The 21,506-nt window shown below is 33.9% G+C and overlaps 1 protein-coding gene across 1 annotated transcript in view; it reads left to right on the top strand.

Moving 5' to 3' along the window:
* LOC134851104 (neuronal acetylcholine receptor subunit beta-3-like) overlaps positions 1-21,506 on the top strand; it is a gene marked incomplete in the record, with an annotated part of 54,511 nt that overhangs the window by 26,852 nt on the left and 6,153 nt on the right. Inside the window, 4 exon segments of the mRNA XM_063867037.1 lie at positions 10,016-10,125; positions 17,659-17,794; positions 20,290-20,521; positions 21,282-21,446. Coding sequence (XP_063723107.1) covers positions 10,016-10,125; positions 17,659-17,794; positions 20,290-20,521; positions 21,282-21,446 — 643 coding nt within the window.

Raw genomic sequence — 21,506 nt, 5'->3', positions numbered from 1 at the left:
AAACAAACATAAAATTGTTATGACAAGTATTATGCATAGTAAAACTCGACAGCATTAGAAATAGATATATGGCTTTAAATCTGTAAAAAAAAAGAAAAGTGATTAAATTTAGCATTTAATAGACGACAAGACTGCTCATATCAAGGCAGATCGCTCAGTGTTTGGACTAAATGCAAGGGGCATTTGAAGTATTTCTTGCCGGAATTGCCGGATTTTTAGACCTCTTCTAGCTGAATGTTTTTAGGAAAAACATGTACTAATTATCTATTTCCCAAAGTTGGAAAAAACTATCATACGCATTTTGCAGTTTTATGTTGAGCAATCAATATCTTTCAGGCAAGGTAAAAAATTACGTTGAAAACTATCTGAAAAATGAAATATAACAGTTAGAAAACGCCCCGAAAAAACTATTCCGTCTCGTTTTTTGAAAAGTTTTTGTTGAAACTATTTAGCAATGTCAGTTTTTGAAAAAAAATTCAAGAAAAAATTTACCGCACGGAGAACGAATAGCTCACTTTTCTTTAAAATCGACTAAAAATTAGGAGCATGTTTTCATTTATCTTAATCATGCACACAATCAATCATGCTCGGATTAAAACATCCTTAAATGCGGTGTGCGCAGGTTTTTTTAGAGGAGTTTTTTCAATTTTTCTTTCAGAACAAAAAACTGCCATCGAAAAATGAATTTGTGACAATTACGTGGGCAATAAAAATAATATGAAAATGGATATCGGTGATGTTGATGCTATAAATCTTTTATTTTATTTAGTATAAATTGTAAAGCCAGGTTTTTGAAGCCGATTCTTTTGATGATTTCATCTGCGTCAATGATTTCGTCTGGATATACAAAAAACTAGCGATAACAGCCGGTATTCCTGCATGATTTGCTTTGAATACGTTTTGAAAAGCTTCACCGCAGAAAAGTGCAAAAAATTTCAATCCGCAAATTGAGGTTTAAAAATGCGTTCATAGAATGAAGCCTCAATTTTATGTGTGATACTACTTTTTAATTTTTAATCTACCAATTAACAATGCCGTATGCGTTAACACATAGTTCCCTTCGTTACCTTTGTTGATGCGCCGAAGGATTCTTTTGAAAAAAAATGAGCCTGACTCTCAACAAAAGAATAAAATGACATATAGTAAAAAAATAATAATCCAAAGGCTCAAACAAAAAAAAAGTTCCAAATTTTCTGCCAAAAATTCACTTCAGCCCAAATGAAAGGAAAACTTCTTCTGTTTCTGCCGAAACTTCCATCCCTTTTTCAGCAAATCTCTGCCTAGCTACGTTCTGGTATGCTAAAGAAAACTGACAATTTTAGGAGAAAAAATAATTATCAACCCGGATGCATTATTACTGACGTTTTAAATTTTTTTCTACGCTTCACTAGCTGAACAGCGAGAAACAATTTTTTTGCCGTCTCCATCAATTTTTAAAGAGCAATCTAAGCAATTTAAGTCAAGTTTGCAAAAACAAACTTCCGAAGTGGCGCTTTCCTCCCTTCATTCAGTTGACATTTATTTTTAGAAGTACTTAGCTGCAATTTTTAAAAACAAACATAAAATTGTTATGACAAGTATTATGCATAGTAAAACTCGACAGCATTAGAAATAGATATATGGCTTTAAATCTGTAAAAAAAAAAGAAAAGCGATTAAATTTAGCATTTAATAGACGACAAGACTGCTCATATCAAGGCAGATCGCTCAGTGTTCGGACTAAATGCAAGGGGCATTTGAAGTATTTCTTGCCGGAATTGCCGGATTTTTGGACCTCTTCTAGCTGAATGTTTTTAGGAAAAACATGTACTAATTATCTATTTCCCAAAGTTGGAAAAAACTATCATACGCATTTTGCAGTTTTATGTTGAGTAATCAATATCTTTCAGGCAAGGTAAAAAATTACGTTGAAAACTATCTGAAAAATGAAATATAACAGTTAGAAAACGCCCCGAAAAAACTATTCCGTCTCGTTTTTTGAAAAGTTTTTGTTGAAACTATTTAGCAATGTCAGTTTTTGAAAAAAAATTCAAGAAAAAATTTACCGCACGGAGAACGAATAGCTCACTTTTCTTTAAAATCGACTAAAAATTAGGAGCATGTTTTCATTTATCTTAATCATGCACACAATCAATCATGCTCGGATTAAAACATCCTTAAATGCGGTGTGCGCAGGTTTTTTTAGAGGAGTTTTTTCAATTTTTCTTTCAGAACAAAAAACTGCCATCGAAAAATGAATTTGTGACAATTACGTGGGCAATAAAAATAATATGAAAATGGATATCGGTGATGTTGATGCTATAAATCTTTTATTTTATTTAGTATAAATTGTAAAGCCAGGTTTTTGAAGCCGATTCTTTTGATGATTTCATCTGCGTCAATGATTTCGTCTGGATATACAAAAAACTAGCGATAACAGCCGGTATTCCTGCATGATTTGCTTTGAATACGTTTTGAAAAGCTTCACCGCAGAAAAGTGCAAAAAATTTCAATCCGCAAATTGAGGTTTAAAAATGCGTTCATAGAATGAAGCCTCAATTTTATGTGTGATACTACTTTTTAATTTTTAATCTACCAATTAACAATGCCGTATGCGTTAACACATAGTTCCCTTCGTTACCTTTGTTGATGCGCCGAAGGATTCTTTTGAAAAAAAATGAGCCTGACTCTCAACAAAAGAATAAAATGACATATAGTAAAAAAATAATAATCCAAAGGCTGGTGTTTGCCCCCTAGCAGTTTAGCAACTGACGAACAGCATGCTAAATTGTTCCATTGTTCATTGTTTTAGCCAACCATCACCAAGCTTTGACACGCATCACTTAACATTTTCAAATTATGTTTAATTGTTTTTCAGAGTAATGAACTTAGTGAAGACTCTTATATAGGTCTTGCAGATTTTTTTAAATTTTTTTCGGGAAAAAGTTTTAAAATAATGATGCACTTCAGTATGTTTGCATTTTTTGAGTTCAATTGAAACTCCTCTGCTGAAAGTGATGTAAATAGCACTCTCCAAAATTAGACGTGCAATTGGCGCGAAATTTAGAGAACGATTTCTTGTTTCGAAAGTGGAATTTATTTTTTAGATTTCAAGCGGAATCAAAACTTTACCTGTTGATCCAGTTTTCTCAATTTGGATTAATTTTTATCAAAAAAGCGCCAATCATAAATCATTCTAGAAACTCAAAGAGCTTGGAGGGCATCTATTTTTTTTTTGAAATTTGAAAGTTGGGATTTTTTCAACAAAGTCAGTGTTTTTTTATGTTTATTTGCGTTCATTACTCTTTTCCCATCTTCGATTGGCTATGTTTATTCTTTAATCCAATTATTTAAAAGAGAAGATCTTTGGTCCACTGATTTGACTAATATAAAGTTCAGCAGATCGTCTACTTGTTTTTTTTAAAATTGATCAGACTCCAATGCGAAAATTGAGAAAAACGAAAATTTTTCTGAGAAGTTGATCGAAATCAATTTTGGCTGAAAGTATGTTTGTTTGGTAGCTCTAGCACTGATAATCCGAAAATCATTTCAAAATTGTATTTGGTATATTTTCCGAAACTACTTTAGGTGGGTCATTGAAAAAAAAACAGGCAAATTTTTGTGGTAATTTGAACAGTTTTGAACTATCTGCAAGGTTTCATAATCCATTCTTTTTGTATAGGCCTCCACTCGATAAATACAAAAGTCTTGTAACTCTCTAGTTAGTATAGCGTTAGGCTTGTGCTTCGATTAGCCTTAATAACCTTGATTTCATCTAGAAAAAAACTTAAGAAACATTTTATGCTATCTATGCTTTATCCCTATCAAGTTTGTTTTCAGTAATGGGTATAGGAGTGCTAGATAAGTAGGACAACTATCATTGAAAACAACAAGACTTAAAGACGACAAATAAGCGTTATTATTTGTAAAATGAGAAATTTCAATTTAAACGATTTAAATTTCTCAGAATAACGGTGTGAAGAAATGCATGGAGCGGCGTCGTAAAGTCCCAACAAAATTGGTTGTCTGCTTAACAGTTGTCGTCTTATTGACCGGACATCGAGTATAGGTTTGTATGAGCAGACGTAGGTTTCAGTCGCTTTTTTTGTTTTACTTTATGACCTCATTTTTGGTCGACCAATCCTAAAAGTGTTCTAATATGTGCTAATTTTGAAGGGGAGAGCGCGACAAAAAAGGCAATTTTTTGGTCAAAATTTTCCAAAAAAATCCCTACAACGGCATTTTTGACATAGTTTTTTCTGAAAAAAATGCCTTCAGCGCAGGAGTTTTGATCAAAATAGGGTCTTTATAGTGATGTAGGAGATCTTGGAAAATTATTTTGTTTTTTTGTTTCGATCTAAAAAAAGGCCAACAAAATTTTCGAAATACTAGGTTTGAAAATTTTAACACCAATACTAAGCTGTTTCTGCGTACTGAACATCGCAAAAAAAGCTGGATTTGAATGCGTTCTTAAGTCAAACTGTTAAAACTATTGTAAAATGAATAATTTAATTTTTGAGAAAAATTTTGCAAAACAAGCATTAAAAATGGTCAAAAGGTGTCACTCAGTTTACCTAGTTCTTTTTCATAGCAACACGATGTGGAACGAGATGATCCCAATCAGCTTAGGGTGAATGTTTTTGTTGCGTCGAAATCAACAAATGACCGTTTCGTATGGAAAAAATCTGAAAACAACACCATTGAAAGAGAAGAACGTCGACCCCGTTTCCTCGCCCAACCATTTATGTGTCTCTACCTGGTTGGCTGCAATCTGTATTTTAGAGGAGTTTCGTACAAAATTAGCATTTAAAAACCTCTCTGGCCGAGTGAAGTTTTTCCTATTTGACAACTACTGCGCATCAATTAGAACACGAAAGTATGAACTACAGAAGTATTCAACGATCTATCACACCCAAATATAAAATGAAGTAAAAAAAAGACACATCATTAGATAAAAAATCTTTTGGTAAAGCAATTTAAAGTAAGAAAAAATATTGACCAATCATTCTCAATGACTAACTAATGCATTAACTTTAAGATCATTTATCCACGAGGGATAGGACCAACATACGAGCTGTACAGCTCATCACGGCGAACCGCTGTTGTGCCCCTGCTTAAGAACTACATGCAATTTTTTTGGTTATTTTTCTGGGCTGGGTAATGTTGCCTCACCCTCAAGCAATAATGCAAAATTTATTGTAAAATCTTTTGCAGTCAGACCGCTTTTATAAGAAACACAAAAAAAGGATCACAAACACTAATAGTCGGTTCTACCAGTTTTCGACAAGTACTGAAACCTAGAAAAGAAAGAGTTATCATATGGCCAGTATTAGGCTAGTTGTACGAACCTATCCAGCCGAAAATAGCCAGCGTGACGAACATCCGGCTTACTCTATCTGAAATTTCTCTATTAGATAGCAATCCAGTGGTACATTAGTACATCAAAGCTGAGTATAGTTTATATTCTTAATATTCATTGACCTTTCGAAAAGAGACTTGTGCGTCACAAAGACTAATCTCATGTATAAAACTCTTTCAGGCAACATACCATGTCTGTTCGCGTTCTTTTTTTCATTCAGGGCAGGTCGCTTTTATCTTTTGACTGTTCCCTTTGATATAGACCGCTGTTGATTTGAAAAAAGACCTTGAGGCATGATTGCTGCTGGTTTTATTTAGTTGAAACATCTGGGCTCTTTTCCTAATACAGTGGCCTCACATAATTGCACCATCGGATTAACTGCAATATGTTAGTGATAGCAGAAACGGGCTTTATTCTATTCGTTTACATGCGCATATGCACGACCTTAAAAAATCTGATCATGATTTGATCATCGACCGGGTAGAGTGAAGATAGTTTTAAAAATCATCACCAGCTCTCAAATTTTGGTCTGGTTTTTGGAGAGGAAAATGCAAGAGTTTTGCTGCACTTTTGTTTTTGAGGTTGTGAAGCTCATTTTCTCGAATAAATATAACTTTTCGGCATTTAATCAGAAACTGCCAAAACAACTGAAATAGAATCACCCATTTTTTTGGATTCTGAATACAAATCCAAAACGTAACCTTTTATGTATACCATATAACATATAAACTCTTTTGAAATTAATCAATGTAATGTTAACAATCAATAGAAGCTGAAAAATCCAAATTTCTGGCAGTTGTGATATAAAATGAAGCTATTCGAAATCTGGATTCAGAGTAGTTGATTCTTTGCAAGCCGTTTATCTGAATTCTTTGCAAGTCGTTTTTTGATAAAAATTTGAACTCCATGTAGTTTCATTTCACGCGACAAAAGCAGTTTTTTACCTATTATATTTATTTATCATGGCCGATTATCATTTAAAACATTCTAAGCGAAAGATTTCCTTGTTTAATTTTTTGACCGCTAAGTTAGATTTTTCTTATTTTTAGCGTATTCTTAAAACTTGAGTCCAAAATGAATTCAAATACTATCTTTTTATGATATCCCGGCAATGTTATTAGTAGATGACATTTCTCAAGGACATTTCGCAAGGTTTTTTTCAGCTTATTTTGACTACCTCAAAAACTCTCATAAAATTCAAGTGCAATATCATATTACACCTCCTTCAACTGTGATAGACATTCTGTAACAAAATTTTTTGAAAAAATCTGTTTCATGTCGAGATAAACGGGTTTGAATGTTTTCAGTTTTCAGAGTAAATGGCTCACTTAAAAACTGTCAGGCTGAATGACTGTAATCTCAATTTACTTCGTTGACATTTTTTAGTTTAAATTTACATAAATTTACCTCATCTTTTTAGTTTGTAACTTAACTTTACCACAGTGTTCTTGAAGCAATTATATACTAAGAAAATGGGGAAACGTGAATGAATTATTTTTGAATCCGCTCACTCTAATTATTGAGGTGGGAATTTTTTTTCTCCAATTGCACAGCTATAACTGCAGGATTTTTTTGTTGTCTAGCTCCACAGCAGCTAATTTTTCTATGCTTCAAAATTCTCCGAAAGGATTGCATGATTTTTTCATCCCTAAAATACTATATTCGAAATCAGGACGGATTTAAGGAAAGAGGGGGATTTGAATTTTGTTGACCTATTAAAAGCATACAAAAATTAGCTGCTGTGGAGTTAGGCAACAAAAAAAACCTGCAGTTAAAGCTGTGCAATTGGAGAAAAAAATTCCTTTCGTTTTTTTTGAGACATCCCGTTTCGGCTCCAATATATACCAAATTTAAATTTGCGCGCCAAATATATACCAAATTTGCGCGCCAATAAAAAGACAATTTTTTGGTCGAAACTTTCCAAAAAGTGCCCAAAACTGGCATTTTTGACATGTTTTTTTTGAACAAATTCTACGACGCAAACATTTTAAAAATTAGGATTTATAACGTTGTGGGAGCGCTCGAAAAACGAATTTGCTTGAATTTCGGCAAATGAATTTCCGTATTGAAAGTAAAGCAAGCTGCTCTAACAGCAAAAGTCAAGGAGCAGGAAAAAAGGAATTGACCTCAAGAGTAAAAAATGGACTGAACAACTTCGATAACTTTTTCTTCTGTTTACTTGATTTTCTGCCACACTTTTCCAACAATCTAAATGCTTAAGTTCTTTGAACATCGACTTTAAAAAGTTTTTATTATACTTGTTTTCATTCTCTATAAAATATTAAAGATCGTATATGAGTTTAAAGAAATATATATCAAGTAAAGTTGGAATCAATTGGAACACAATTTGTGCAATTTGTACCCTACTTAAGATTGCCAAAAGTGGGTGGGTTTTTTTTTCAGACAAATTTCGACTTTTTAACTAGCCATTTTTGACGGAATTTTGTTTATACAATTCAAAAGATATTGTTGTCCTGAGCTTCATTTTGAAAAAAAAAGGTATTTCACTTGTGATAAATTTTTGTAAAGTTATGTGGGTTTAAAGACTGCCATTTTAGCCAATTTGGGACAATTAACGCGCTATTTACGCGTATTCGGACATTTAATTGTTTCGACTTTCGGACAAAACGGAATATTTATGGTGTGGTTTTTATTATTCAGACAATTAACGCGCTATTTACGCGTATTCGGACATTTAATTGTTTCGACTTTCGGACAAAACGGAATATTTATGGTGTGGTTTTTTTTATTCAGTCATTTTCCACCGATCGAAATAACAGTTTTTGACAGAAAATTTTTATACCCCATTGAAGATATTGACTTTCTGAGTTCAAATTTAAAAAGATATTTTACCTTGGATTATTTTTTGTAAAGTTCTGGGGGTTTGAAAACTGTCACATTTTCAATGTTCTGGACTAAGTTATGCGCGTATTGAAGAATTTAATCATAGCGCTGAGAGCGTAACGCGCACTATTTATGCGTGGCGAAATATCCCGCACAACAATATTGTTCCAAATTGAATTGGGGCTAGCTAATTGGTCGTATTAATTTCATACGACTCGAATTTTCACACTTTGATATTGACCAAAACTTATAGGTTTCAATATTTTTTGGATTTAATCTATGAATTAAGGGGCAGTTGGAATATTCAGGACTTCGCCCTGATATACGCGCAGTCTTGTTTGATACTAGGAGCGAAATCTATCTTTTCGTTTATTATAAGGCGTGTGGGGGGATGATTTTCACAAAAAGTTGCAAATTAAAAAACATTTATTTCGTTTTTTTAAACATTTATTTAATTTGTGTTATTTCTGCGCCATAGACCTTAAGAGTCAGTCGGAATATTCAGAGCTTCGTCCTGATAACAGCAGTTTTGTTTCCGTTTTCGTGTTATTCTCTCTACTTTTCACTTGCTCTATTGAAGTTAAAATTAAGCCGCTGAAAATAGAACTCACCTTACGTTTTTGTTAGTATCCCGGAGTGCTTCAACTGAAGAAGGCGTTTTGTGTTCCGACTTTTGAAATAAGTGAGGAATATTTATGTTTGGTGTGGTTTTGTTTATTCAGTCATTTTTCGACTTGTTAATTAAACATTTTTGACGGATTTTTTTTGCCATCTGAGAAGTATTGTTACATATAGCTCAATTTTAAAAAAATATTTCACGTGTGATAATTTTTCCTAAAGTTACGGACATTTAAGAAGCGAATTAATGCGTTCCAAATTGAATTGAGGCCAGCACTTAAACTTACAAAACGAGACGCTAAACACACTTAGTATTTAACATAGCTTATTGGTAATAAAATGACGAAACAAAAAAAAACTTTCTTTTTTTTCAAATATTTTGTCAATTATTCAATCAAAAAACTTTTCAATTGGCCCTTTGTGCAGTCGGAGCATTCAAGGCTTTGCCCTGATATACGAGCAGTCTTGTTTCGTTCAACTTTCATTTTGTTCATAAAACACTCTTTAATTGATACTTGATACTCTTATATCGTCTTTGAAATAGCGATATAGCGGAGTAGTCTTTTATAATGGTGGAATACTGAAGTATTGTCAAAAAACATACCTCGTTCATTGAGAAATTATTACCAATTTAAACTTCAAAAATGATTTGTTTCGGTGTCTTAGAAAAATAGAAAAATAGAAATCTTAGTCAAATCAAAGTTTTCAACGTCATTAGTGTAGGAACGTAATTGGTACATGAAGTTTTTCCTCAATTTTAGAAACGTCATGTATGAAAAGTATGATTATAAAAGTATTTGAACAAGACTGAACATTTAACAAAACTTTCTTTTTTTTGGAAGTATTTGACAAATTTTACTATAGTTGCACAGTTGCACCATGTTTTCAACCCGACAGATATCTACCAGAATAAAAATTATTATTTGGTTAGTTCGTTTATGAAGAGATGTGTAGCCACAAACACACCCGAGAAAATTATAATTGTGTAGATTATAATTCAAACTGGTTAAAAAGTTTTAAAGATTTTAACACCCAGTATGTCACAAAGAAATTTATCCTTCGGATTTTGTATCACTAAACTGAAGCAACGAGTATAAAACTTGAAAAAATTTTCAAAAAAGCTACTTGATTTTTTTTCGGGAAAAAAAATAGATATATACATTCGCCGCTACTTGTTCAGAGCAATTAGATATTCTTAATCTATTGATCTATTTAGTACTGGACCGATGAGTTTCTGGTTTGGGAGCCGGAAGACCTCAACGACATCCAGTGGATGACCTTCAGATCCAGCGAGATATGGGTGCCAGACATCGCCATCGACAACAGGTCCATACACAAACTATTTTCCAAAAAAGATGCAATAAAACCAATACTCTACTATTGCCTAACCAAAAGAATGTGACTAAACTGAGAAAATGATAATTATAATACAAGAATCCTCCTCGATTTTGAGCAAAGTATATATCACAAAAACATAAATGAAAAACTCTTTTTTGAGGGCGAACAAAGGGTTTTCTCAAATGCAGACCCGTGGTTTTCGAGTTATCTAAATTGATTCGATTAATCTAAGGTGAACTAATTTCACTCGATTCTATCAATATGACATGGTATAGTCAGGGGCGCATCTAGAGATTTTTTTCAGGACAATTTTTGCGAGGAAGCAGGTTTTCAAACTTTTCGTCGAATAATAAAAGATCTTTTCAAAATCCCCCCCCCCCCACTTTTAGGTTTGAAAATTGAACCAGACTACTCGTAACATAGAGAAGTCGTGAATGTTCCGACTGTCTTTTAAGGTATAGTGTTTGCTTTAAAAACATTGATGAATTTTTCAAAAAGAAACTATTAGAAAACTTCGGGTTTTTATTTGCGAAAACAATCCCCCACGCGCTATGTAGAGTACAAAGTGATATGCTTAGCATATAGCAAACAATAAAAAGTTCAAAGAGCATGCATAAATTCAATTTGGAACGATATCTAAGACAGGTTGAAAGTCCGCTTACGCGTTAAGAGCGCAAATTATATCGCGCGTTAATTATCCAAAATTGACCAAATTGGCCATTTTTAAACCCCAATTACTTAACGAAAAAAAATAACAGGTGAAGCATCTTTTTAAATTTGAGCTCCATGTAGCATTATCTTCCGGTTGATATAAAAATCAGTTGAAAAATGGCTAGTTACTAAGTCGAACTTTGTCTGGAGAAAAAACCACCCCGAACACATATATTTCATCACTTTCTTCACAAGTCGGTACAAAAACAAAACAAAGTTCAACATCAAGTTTTTATATTGTGCTGAAACATTATATAGAGCACAATATTTATACATAACACAAAAGCACATATCAAAGCCAAGCCCTTAAAAATCCGACTGGTTTTATGGGGCAATGTCTTTTAAAAATGTTCAACAAGAAATAAATTTTCAAACAAATAAATCAAAAAAAAATTTATTTAACTTTTTTTTCTGAATTTTTTCATTGAAACTTACTCTCCCACTCGCTATGTAATGAAAATATTTTGCATGTATAGTAATGTTTTCAATAGACCAAAAATCATGCTTTAATTCAAGTTGAAAAGATTTCATAGACGGATTCATTTGTGGCGTCCATACTGAGGGAGGGACAACATAGAGAGACTGAATGTTGTAAATTATTTTTTTTTAAATAATTTTTTCAGCCAATCAGAACTGAGTTTTAAAAAGTTGGAATAAAATTACAAAAAAATCAAAAAAAATTGAATAAATTCAAGCCATTAACTTATTTTTGACTGATTGGAAATTCAGCAGACATAATTACTTTCAAATATTGCGAAATCTGAAATAAAACATTGGATAAAACCTGAAATCAATTTTTAAAAAAATTTAAAAAACCCAAAAAATTTAATTCATATCTGCATAAAATGCACAGTAAAATTTTGCTAGGCTGCTAGAATTCATTTTCTGTTAATAATTACTTTGCTTTTGTGCAAAGCCCTCTCGTCAATAGGAACGTTTATTGATTCTGATTGGTTAAGACTTTTCCAGATTCGGTCCCTTTATCATGAGAATACCTGTTTTAAATATCCAGTTACCCGTTCATTGTACCAAATGCGACATATTTATAATCTTTAAGCCCAGACAACTTCAAAAACAATTTCACAGGTGAAACATCTATTTAAAATTGATCTAAACACAACATAACTTTCTGCTGATGTAAAAAACGCTGCCAAATTTTTTAGTTAAAAAGTCGCAAATTTTCTATAGAAACAAAAGACACCGAGTACTAATTTTGTGTCACTTTTTTAGCGGAACAATGATATTAGTTTCAATTTTATACAGAGATAGTTATCATCATCACTACTGATAATCCATGAAAGTAGCCTATTCAACTTTGGGGGACATAAAGTAGGTTTATCAACCTTTCGATTGATGTCTCCTAATATAAAACCTTAGCAAGACTGTTCGTATATCAGGGTAAAGCCCTAAATGTTTCACCTGTCCCTTAACCGGTCTCGAACAGTTTTGTTCAAAATTTTTCGATAAACTAATAATTTTATAGAAGTAGTTCAAAATTATTAGTTTAATAAAGAAAGTGCTAATATTTGATTAGAATTGATATGACCAATTATGGTTGGCCTCAATCAATTGAGAACAATTAAGAGTGCGGATAATTTGCTACGCATAAATAATTCGCATATTCAGAGTATCAAAATATTATTCGAGCAACGATGCTATTTGCATTTAAGTACAGTTTAAGCAGGCTCGCATGGCAATCCAAAAGTTTCCGGATCAGTAATTATCTGTCAATTTTTTCTAAAGTGGTTTGAATTAAAAAGTCATTCCAGCCATATATATTTCTCACTTTCTTCGAAAGTCGGACAATAACAGGCTACAAAATTTTGAATGTGAGCGGAAAAGAGATTTAAAAACGTACAGACTGACTTTCCGAACACTCAAAACACCAAAAAAATGAGTTTTGAAAAGTAATGACAAAAATGTGTTCTTTTTTGGCACACGCTTCCCCTCCATTTGGTGAATAATTGTGTAGGATTTACATTGTTTGAAATGGAATTCTGGAGGAGGTCGTTGTGCCTTTTTTAAAAGAAACATCTCAAAAAAGAGTTTTTGACACTTTGAGATAAATCTCTCTCCAATTCTTCCCTGGGTTTCAACTATAAATAGTTCGTTGGATAGATATTTGTATAGATAATTGGAGAGATGTCATTTAGTGATATGTTAATGAAAGTGTAGCGTAATAATCAGTAAAGTAACTTACATTTAAATCCATCTTCAGTTATTTTGACGGTGAAATTTTTATGCTTGAACACTTCAAAGCGTCACCAAGTTAATATAGTTGAAAAGCGTCAAAAAACCTTTTCTTCAACTTTGTATAATCACATTCGCAAAATTAAAATTTTTGACAAACAACATGGTATTCAATAGAAGTTCAAGAGCAGAAAGAGAAGAGCGCTGAATTTGAATGTTTTTGGAATTATTTAGGCTTTTTGAAACTTTCTTGCATGGTAAACTTCGGGTTTGATTTAGTTTAAGAATGAAACTACTGTTTTGAAAAGGATTTTTGGCTCACTTTTTAATTTCGACTCTGTCACACCTCCAAACTCTTGTTTTGAACCGTTTCATTTGTCGCTATTCAAAAAATGTATCCGTTTGATTTTCCAAAAGTACTGGCCCCTAAAAATGGTATAACGTGAAGCATAATTGCGTTCTGGACAAATTTAATTAAAATCAAATTTTATCTGAGATGCTGAAAAACAGCGGATTGCCTGTGCGTGATCAAAATAAATGGCTTATAGGGTTGCGGAAAAGCCGTTATAATGGCCAGTATGTGTGCAGTTTTGATTTTTCGGCGGATCTCGGAGAAAACAAAACTGACCAATTGTATTACACCGTTCACGGACTAAATCACCCAGGATAAAATCCCACCGGATATAATCCCCCAGGACTAAATCCTCCATAGGACCAAATCCCCTATGACAAAATCCCCCAGTATTTGTTTTAACATCCCCCACATTAGCGTTAAGGAAAAACTGAACTCGGAAAACTAAATTACACTTGGTGACCAAAAATAGAGTTAAGATAAAAGTAGAAGCATAAACATAATTAAAACAAAAAAAGAACTAAATTGAAACGACAAAATAACAGCGATAGCTTTCAAGTAGTCAATCTCCTTGTAATTAGCCGCTGAAAATATTATTCGTTTTATACGCCCAAAGTTATCTTCTTTCCTAGCGTGCACTTTTTTTCCCAATTGTAACTGAGAAAAGGTAAAGGCCTGCAAGGATTGCTGTGTTTGACTGGCTTCGATGAAATTCCAGAAATCTGGGTTTGACATCTGTAGCATCGTTCAAAACCGCGGTGAAATCTATCAAGAGTGTTAATTGGTCTTAGCAGGTCGTCAACTGTCCGGAAATATACTTTCCACTTATGTTTCTGGAACGTGGCCTTCCTCTGTGAGGCGTTCCGGTTTTCCTCAAAGTAATTTTGATGTCCTATGGGATCTGCTCTTAATAACAATTTTGTACCACTCCTCTCCATGAAGTGGCGCTGCAAAAGCAAGCGCAGTCAAGAGGCGTACGGACGAATTGAAATCTTTGTCCTCCCGATATTGAGCAGGGTAACCAAATTCAAGGATCTTTCTATAGATAGCCTGAGAAAAAAGAAAAAAGCTTCCCTTTATTTCGGTTTCTGGAAAATGTTCCCTGCGGAGTTTCTCGAAGCCATTTAAAAACCGATCGTAACAAAAACTGGTGCGTTCACTTCAGATTTTAGATTGAAGCAGAGTGCACTTTATGTGCCTAGACGCTTTGGGAAGAAGCGCGTAAACGCAGAGGTCAACAAAATGATGCACTGTGTAGACCTGGTAGAATGGTAGAAAGTATCCGGGCCGATGGACCAGTTTCCATTACTGTTGAGAACATCAATGTTATTACTCGTTGCACGAACCAAGTACCGGTTTTCGCTTCACGGAACCACTGAACCTTCCGAAAGAATTTTTTTTTCAATTAGCGTCTGCATATACTTCACAAGTAGTTCAAAATCCAGAATAGTTGGGATGGGTAGGCGGCATCTGTTTTCATGGCTAAAACCTCTGATTCTTCTTTTGATGTTGTTGACTACGGGCATCTTCGAGTAACCTTCAGGTGTCGTGTGTACGATTGCTGAAGAAAGTAATTTCTGCGTAGAAGCGTCTGTGCAGGTTGCCGCGTCCTTTTTGATTTTCGTGTTCATTGTGATTGCATATGGTTCCATTAATACGTAATCGGGTCCGTGCGTATGTTCATGAGTTGACGATTTCACATACCCTCCTTTTGATTCCACAAAGGGGCTTTGCATTGTTGCTTTAATCTCCTTAGTTCGCATTACCCTTGGACTGCTTTGGTTAAATCTCGTTTTTTATAGTATGCCTAATTGTTGTATATGGCCTTTTGTCCCCCCTGTTACTCCAGATTAAATAACCTAATTGTTCTGCATTATAATTAGGCTAAATGCGGGGTTAAATTAAGTCTACGCAAACTGGCATCACGCCTGTTAATTTAATATTTTTGCTCGGACTTCTTCCTGTGTTAATGTTTGATAAATTAACCAAAAATTACCGTAGATTTAAGTTCAAAAGGATAGTACTCACTCGAAACCATCATTCCGTAGTCCTACAGATCTCAACTTTTGACATGTAAAAGGGTATGGTTTTCTAGAAGCCAGGGTGTTCCTTTTACACTATCCCGCAATCCACTCAGTGGAAGCGCGGAAATTTTGTACCGAGGGAAGCAAATTCAACACTTTTTGTTCAAAAGGTCATATTTGAGATTGGAACTCACACCGAAAGGCTCGACTTTGTGTATTTGTGTTTGATTTACTGACTGTGCAATGTGGCTTGTTTTTTTTGGTGATAGAAGCACTCTTTTGTATAAAATCTTTTGTATAATGAAAGTTGGATAATCAAGGTTTTCAAAAAATCACGTCAAAATGGCGATGAATGCCTCTTGTTTATATGGAAGTCACACTAAAACAAAATTGAATGAAAACTCAATTCAAATGCTTAAGATTTACTTATTTTAGTTTCTCTGGATGATAAGTTAAAATATGGAGGATTTTGTCCAAGGGGAATTTAATTCTATGGGGGATTTTATCCTGGGGAATCATATCGTGGGGGACTTTGTTCTGGAGGATTATATCTTCGGGGTTTAGTCCTAGACTCGAATTTACAGTTAGGCGGGAGGAGGATTCAGAATTGAAGGGGAGGGGAATGCAACCCTTCTCAGCGATTCGATCCTCTGACCACCATGAGGGTACCCCTTCGGCACTATTTCGGGTTTTCTAATTTTTTCTAATCGTCCAAAAAATGTCCAAACTTGCCTTTTTGCCTGATTTTTCAAAAATTTGTCTGCGGCGCAGAAAGTTTGGAAAGTTTGTCTGCGGAGAAGAAAGTTTAGGAGGTTGGCATACCCCACTCCCCTCGCGAGAAATCCTAGATCAGCCGCCGCAATTCTATGAGGACCGTAAAAGAAATACATTTCTCGGCAGATAAATCGGATGAAATTCAAATTGCCTGATTTTTTTAAGAGTAACGAACGTATTGAAGACTCTTATAAAGGTCTTACTGATTTAATTTTTTTTTTCAGGAAAAGTCTTAAAATCTCTAATAACTACAGATTTGTATTCATACATATTGATGCATTTATGAATAAACTAGATTTTTCTGCACTTTTTGAGTTCAATTGAAATTTATTTTCTGACAGTGACGTAAATAGCACTCTTCAAATACAAATGTGACAATGGCGCAAAAAAACGTGAACGATTTCTAGTTTCGAAAATGGCATTTATTTTTTAGTTTTCCAGCTGATTAAAAACTTTACCTATTGATCCAGTTTTTTTAGTTGTGTTCATGTTATCAAAAAGGCGCCAATCATAAATTGGTCTAGAAATTCAAAGAGCTTAAAGAGCATCTAACATTTTCTTTGGAATTCGAAAGTTGAGATTTGTTCAAGAAAATCAATGTTTTTCTTATGTTTACTTAAGTTTATTACTCCTTTCCAATCTTCGATTGGCTATGTTTAGAAAATTTAACTCAGAAAAATATATTTTTTCAATTTGGATGATGCGAAAAAGTTTCTCATATTATAATTTAAACCTATTGAAAATGATACTTTAGAATAAACATTCGAAACTTCCATAAATTTTACACTTATTTTTTTTTGTTCTAGAGGCAATTTGTTTTTTTTCCAGACGTTTCGAACTTTTTTCAGCTTTAAAACTTTTTTGTTCTTAGAAGCTTTGATGCATATTTATCCGCAGTTAAGGACATCTATTTATTTTATTGTCTGTTAATAACAGTAGATTTTAAATGGCAATTTCCATAAGGTTTATCACGTTTTAGTAAACTAACGTTAAAAAACAGTCTTGAAAACGGTGTAAACAACAAGGATATGTTAGTAACAAAGAATTCAACCAATATTGTGAAGGGGACAATATTGTGAATGGGGCAATATTGTGAATGGGATGTCTTAATGGGTTGTAGTTCATTGGCGTATGGGTTTGTGGAATCCGCCCCGGGCCCGCCAGAACTTAAGGTATTAACCACTGGATTCCACTGACAAAAAAAATCAGCAGAAGAAGGTTCTGTTTTGGAATGTGCAAAAAAAATAAACATTTTTTTTCGTTTCGGATTCCACTGGCAAAAATTCTTCTAGATAACTATAGGGCAATTTTTTTTGCCCTATACTAACTATTCTAACATGATGTACGCGCATTAGGGTGGGCAAGGATTCCGATTTATCATTTCTGAAACAAAAAGTTTATAAGTGTCTCAATTTTGCCCCTCCTAACCATTTTGTCTAATAAAGTTGTGTTGTTTTGTGTTGTGTGTAGTATCAAGTACGAGCGGGAGGACATGGACATCAAAGTGGAGAGTGGGGGGAGGGTGTGGTGGTCGATGCCAGCTGTCATCCGCACCTCCTGCAACATCGACACAAAAAAGTTCCCCTTTGACACCCAAACATGCAAGGTCCATACACGTTAGACACTTTTTTTCATGCTATATGTGTCGATTGTTCAATATGCATGGTTACCAGGGGCGGATTTAGGGGGGGGGGGAGGAGCGGGGACAAAAGTTTCCAAAAAGTGCCTAAAAACCGCCCCTCCCCTAGAAAACTGGGTATAGGTAAGAATGTCCACCTCAAAAGTGAACTATGGATCAGCAAACCTTGTTTACCACCCTACCTTTCTTTTCGGTCGCCCAATAACTTTGTATGAGCCAATCAAATGATGATAGTAAAAAAAAAACATCATCTGGGGTGGAAATACTTAACAAGATCCCATATCTAAAACAAGGAATGACAGAAAAATTATATCTCCAAAATCAAATTAAATCTTACTCAATTAGCACCAACAATTATACAATTTGACGGTTGATGGAATAGACGAAAGGCACATTCCATCCTTATTATTGTCTAACCTGGTTTTGTTTTGTTATAATCATAATATTTAATAATCTATTAGTTAATAACTTTTAATAACTTAAATATTTAAAAATTTAATAACAATCATAATAAATAATTATAATAAAAAATAAATTAATAACTAATAATAAAATAAATAATAATAGCAGGGGCAGATCTAGGATTTTCTCGAGGGGGTGGCGGACTTTCAAAAAATTTTGTCGACCTTTTTTTTAGGTTGACCAAATTGATTTTCTGAGCTCTCCTAAATTACTGTGAAGACCCCATTTTGACCAAACTTACTGCGCCTGAGGCAAAATTTCAAAAAAAACAGGCCAAAAAAAAGACGTTTTTAGGAAATTTTTGGAAAATTTTGACCAAAAAATCGCATTTTTTCGGCGCGTGCTCCCCCCTCAAAATTAGTATATATTCAGGCCCAAGGCGCCCTTAGAAAATTTTTAGGTTCCGTCACCAAAAATGAATATCTCAAAACAGTACAAAGGGTCGGCAGGGGGCGGCATCATTTGGGTCGGCAGGGGGTCAAATTTCTGAGGAAAGAAAGCGTCCGCCCCCACGCCCCCCCCCCTAAATTGGCCCTGAATAATAATAATAATAATCATAATAATAATAATAATAATAATAATAATAATAATAATAATAATAATAATCATAATAAAAATAACACTAATAATCATAATAGTAATGCTAATAATGATAACTAGTAATAATAATCATAATCATAATCATAATAATCATAATAATCATAATAATAAAAATCATAACAATCATAATAATCGAAATAATAATGATAATAATCATAATAGTAATCATAATCATAATAATAATAATCAGAATAATCATAGTCATAATAATCGTAATAATAGTAATCATAATCATAATAATCATAATAATCATGGTAATCATAATAAAAGTATTAATAATAACTAATAATCATAATAATCATAATAATACTAATCATAATAATAATCATAATAAAGCCCTGTATGTTCCGACTGTCCCTTAATTCAAATCGAATAGTTTTTGTGAAAAAAGACAGAAAACCTATACATTTTGGACAATATCTGAGCGTAAAATTTTGAGTCGTACGAAATTAATACGACGAATTAGCTAGCCTCAATTTAATTTGGAACAATTTTGTTGTGCGGGATAATTCGCTACGCATAAATAATTCGCGTTACGCTTTCAGCATTATGAATAAACTCTTCAAAGCGCGCATAACTTAGTCCAGAACATGGAAAATGTGACAGTTTTCAAACCCCCAGAACTTTACAAAAAATAATCCAAGGTAAAGTATGTTTTTACATTTGATTTGAGGAAGTCGATATCTTCAATGGGGAGTGAAAAAATGTTTGTTAAAAATTATTATTTCGATCGGTGAAAATTGACTGAAAAAAAAACAACACCGAGCATAATTATTCCGATTTCTTCGAAAGTCGGAACAATTAAAATTCTTATTATTCAATGTCCTTTCGAAAAGAGACTTCTGCGTCACAAAGACTAATCCCATGCATAAAACTCCTTCAGGCAACATACCATGTCTGTTCGCGTTCTGTTTTTCATTCAGGGCAGGTCGCTTTTGTCTTTTGACCTTTCCCTTTGATATAGACTGCTGTTGATTTGAAAAAAGACCTTGAGGCATGATTGCTGCTGCTTTTATTTAGTTGAAACATCTGGGCTCTTTTCCTAATACAGTGGCCTCACATAATTGCACCATCGGATTAACTGCAATATGTTAGTGATAGCAGAAACGGGCTTTATTCTATTCGTTTACATGCGCATATGCACGACCTTAAAAAAATCTGATCATGATTTGATCATCGACCGGGTAGAGTGAAGATAGTTTTAAACATCATCACAAGCTGTCAAATTTTGGTCTGATTTTTACTAAGATTATTAGGAGATGAAAATTCGAGAGTTGCTGAACTTTTGTTTTCGAGGCTGTGAAAGCTCATTTTATCATGCAATAATAATAGTAATAATATTAAAACATAATTAATTTTCAAAATCTGTTCTGTTATGGTTCTGTTCTGTTGTGTGCCAGATCACTCTGGGATCCTGGTATCACTCCCCTTCTGAACTGGACCTGGTAGTGTACCACAACCACAGCCAGATGAAGACTCAATACTTCATGCACAATGCCCAGTGGGACATAGTGTCCACTAAGATTGAGACACTGAACGAGTACCACGCAGACTACGACATGACATTCCGCACCATAGATTTTACTCTCTCCTTCAAACGGAAGAGTCTCTATTTCCTTCTCATCCTAATAGGTCAGAATAAGACATCATTAGACGGACCATATGTCACTAAGCATAAGACTCGCTTAGCATACTCATTGTTTTTATACATACTAAGTGCATTGAAATAAATTGTAAAAAGTTGCAAAGATGCAAAATAAAAGACATCTGGAAACATCTATTTGTGAAATTATGGAGCAAAAATAGCAAAAAACAGAAAAAAACCGTCTGAGGCTATTACACACAAAATTGTATCGTCTGCCCAAATTGATCGAATTTTCGAAAAAAAATTCGTTGCCATCATTTTGTTGGGGTAAAACATCTGTCACCCGTAATTTGGAATTGCAAAAGTAGTTCAAATAAGTTGTATCCATTTTGTCTTGTTTGAATTGTTACATTTTTCAGACTATTTTCCGACAAGCTCATTTTAACACTGCTTTTCCCGTCTAATTATTCCTCAATTTTAGAATAATTTTTGCTTTTTCTTATAATTTATCAACCAACTCAGACTCCTCACAAAATCTCAGTAGCTAAAAAAACAAGTTGGGCAAAAATCATGAAAAAATATTGGAAAAAATTTGGAAAATTTTTTTGGTATTCAAAAATAAGAGTGGTCGGAACATTCTGTGCTACTTGCACGGCAACCGGCTGCCCTTGTTTCAACACTGAAAAACGGCAACCGGCTGCCATTGTTTTAAGTATAACACTGAAAACAAAAATTACTGTTCTTAACTAAAAACGAAAAAAGAGCATGTGTGTGTATATAAAGTGACGATGTGTGTTGATTATGCAGTGCCATTCGTGATGATCTCGGCCGTGTCTCTGTCCAACTTCGTGCTGCCGTGCGAGAGTGGGGAGAAGATCTCCCTCGGGATAACAGTCCTCCTCTCTCTCTTCGTCAACCTGCTCAACCTCGTCGATCTCCTCCCAGAGTCCTCCGACAGCTTCCCCATTCTAGGTAAACCCATATCCGTCTCTATTGTGTGAACTACCCCTGCCCCCCCCCACCTCCTGCACC

This window comes from Symsagittifera roscoffensis, chromosome 1 (assembly GCF_963678635.1).
Source record: "Symsagittifera roscoffensis chromosome 1, txSymRosc1.1, whole genome shotgun sequence".
NCBI classification, from domain to species: Eukaryota; Metazoa; Xenacoelomorpha; order Acoela; family Convolutidae; genus Symsagittifera; species Symsagittifera roscoffensis.
This window is presented reverse-complemented; position numbering and strand designations above follow the sequence as displayed.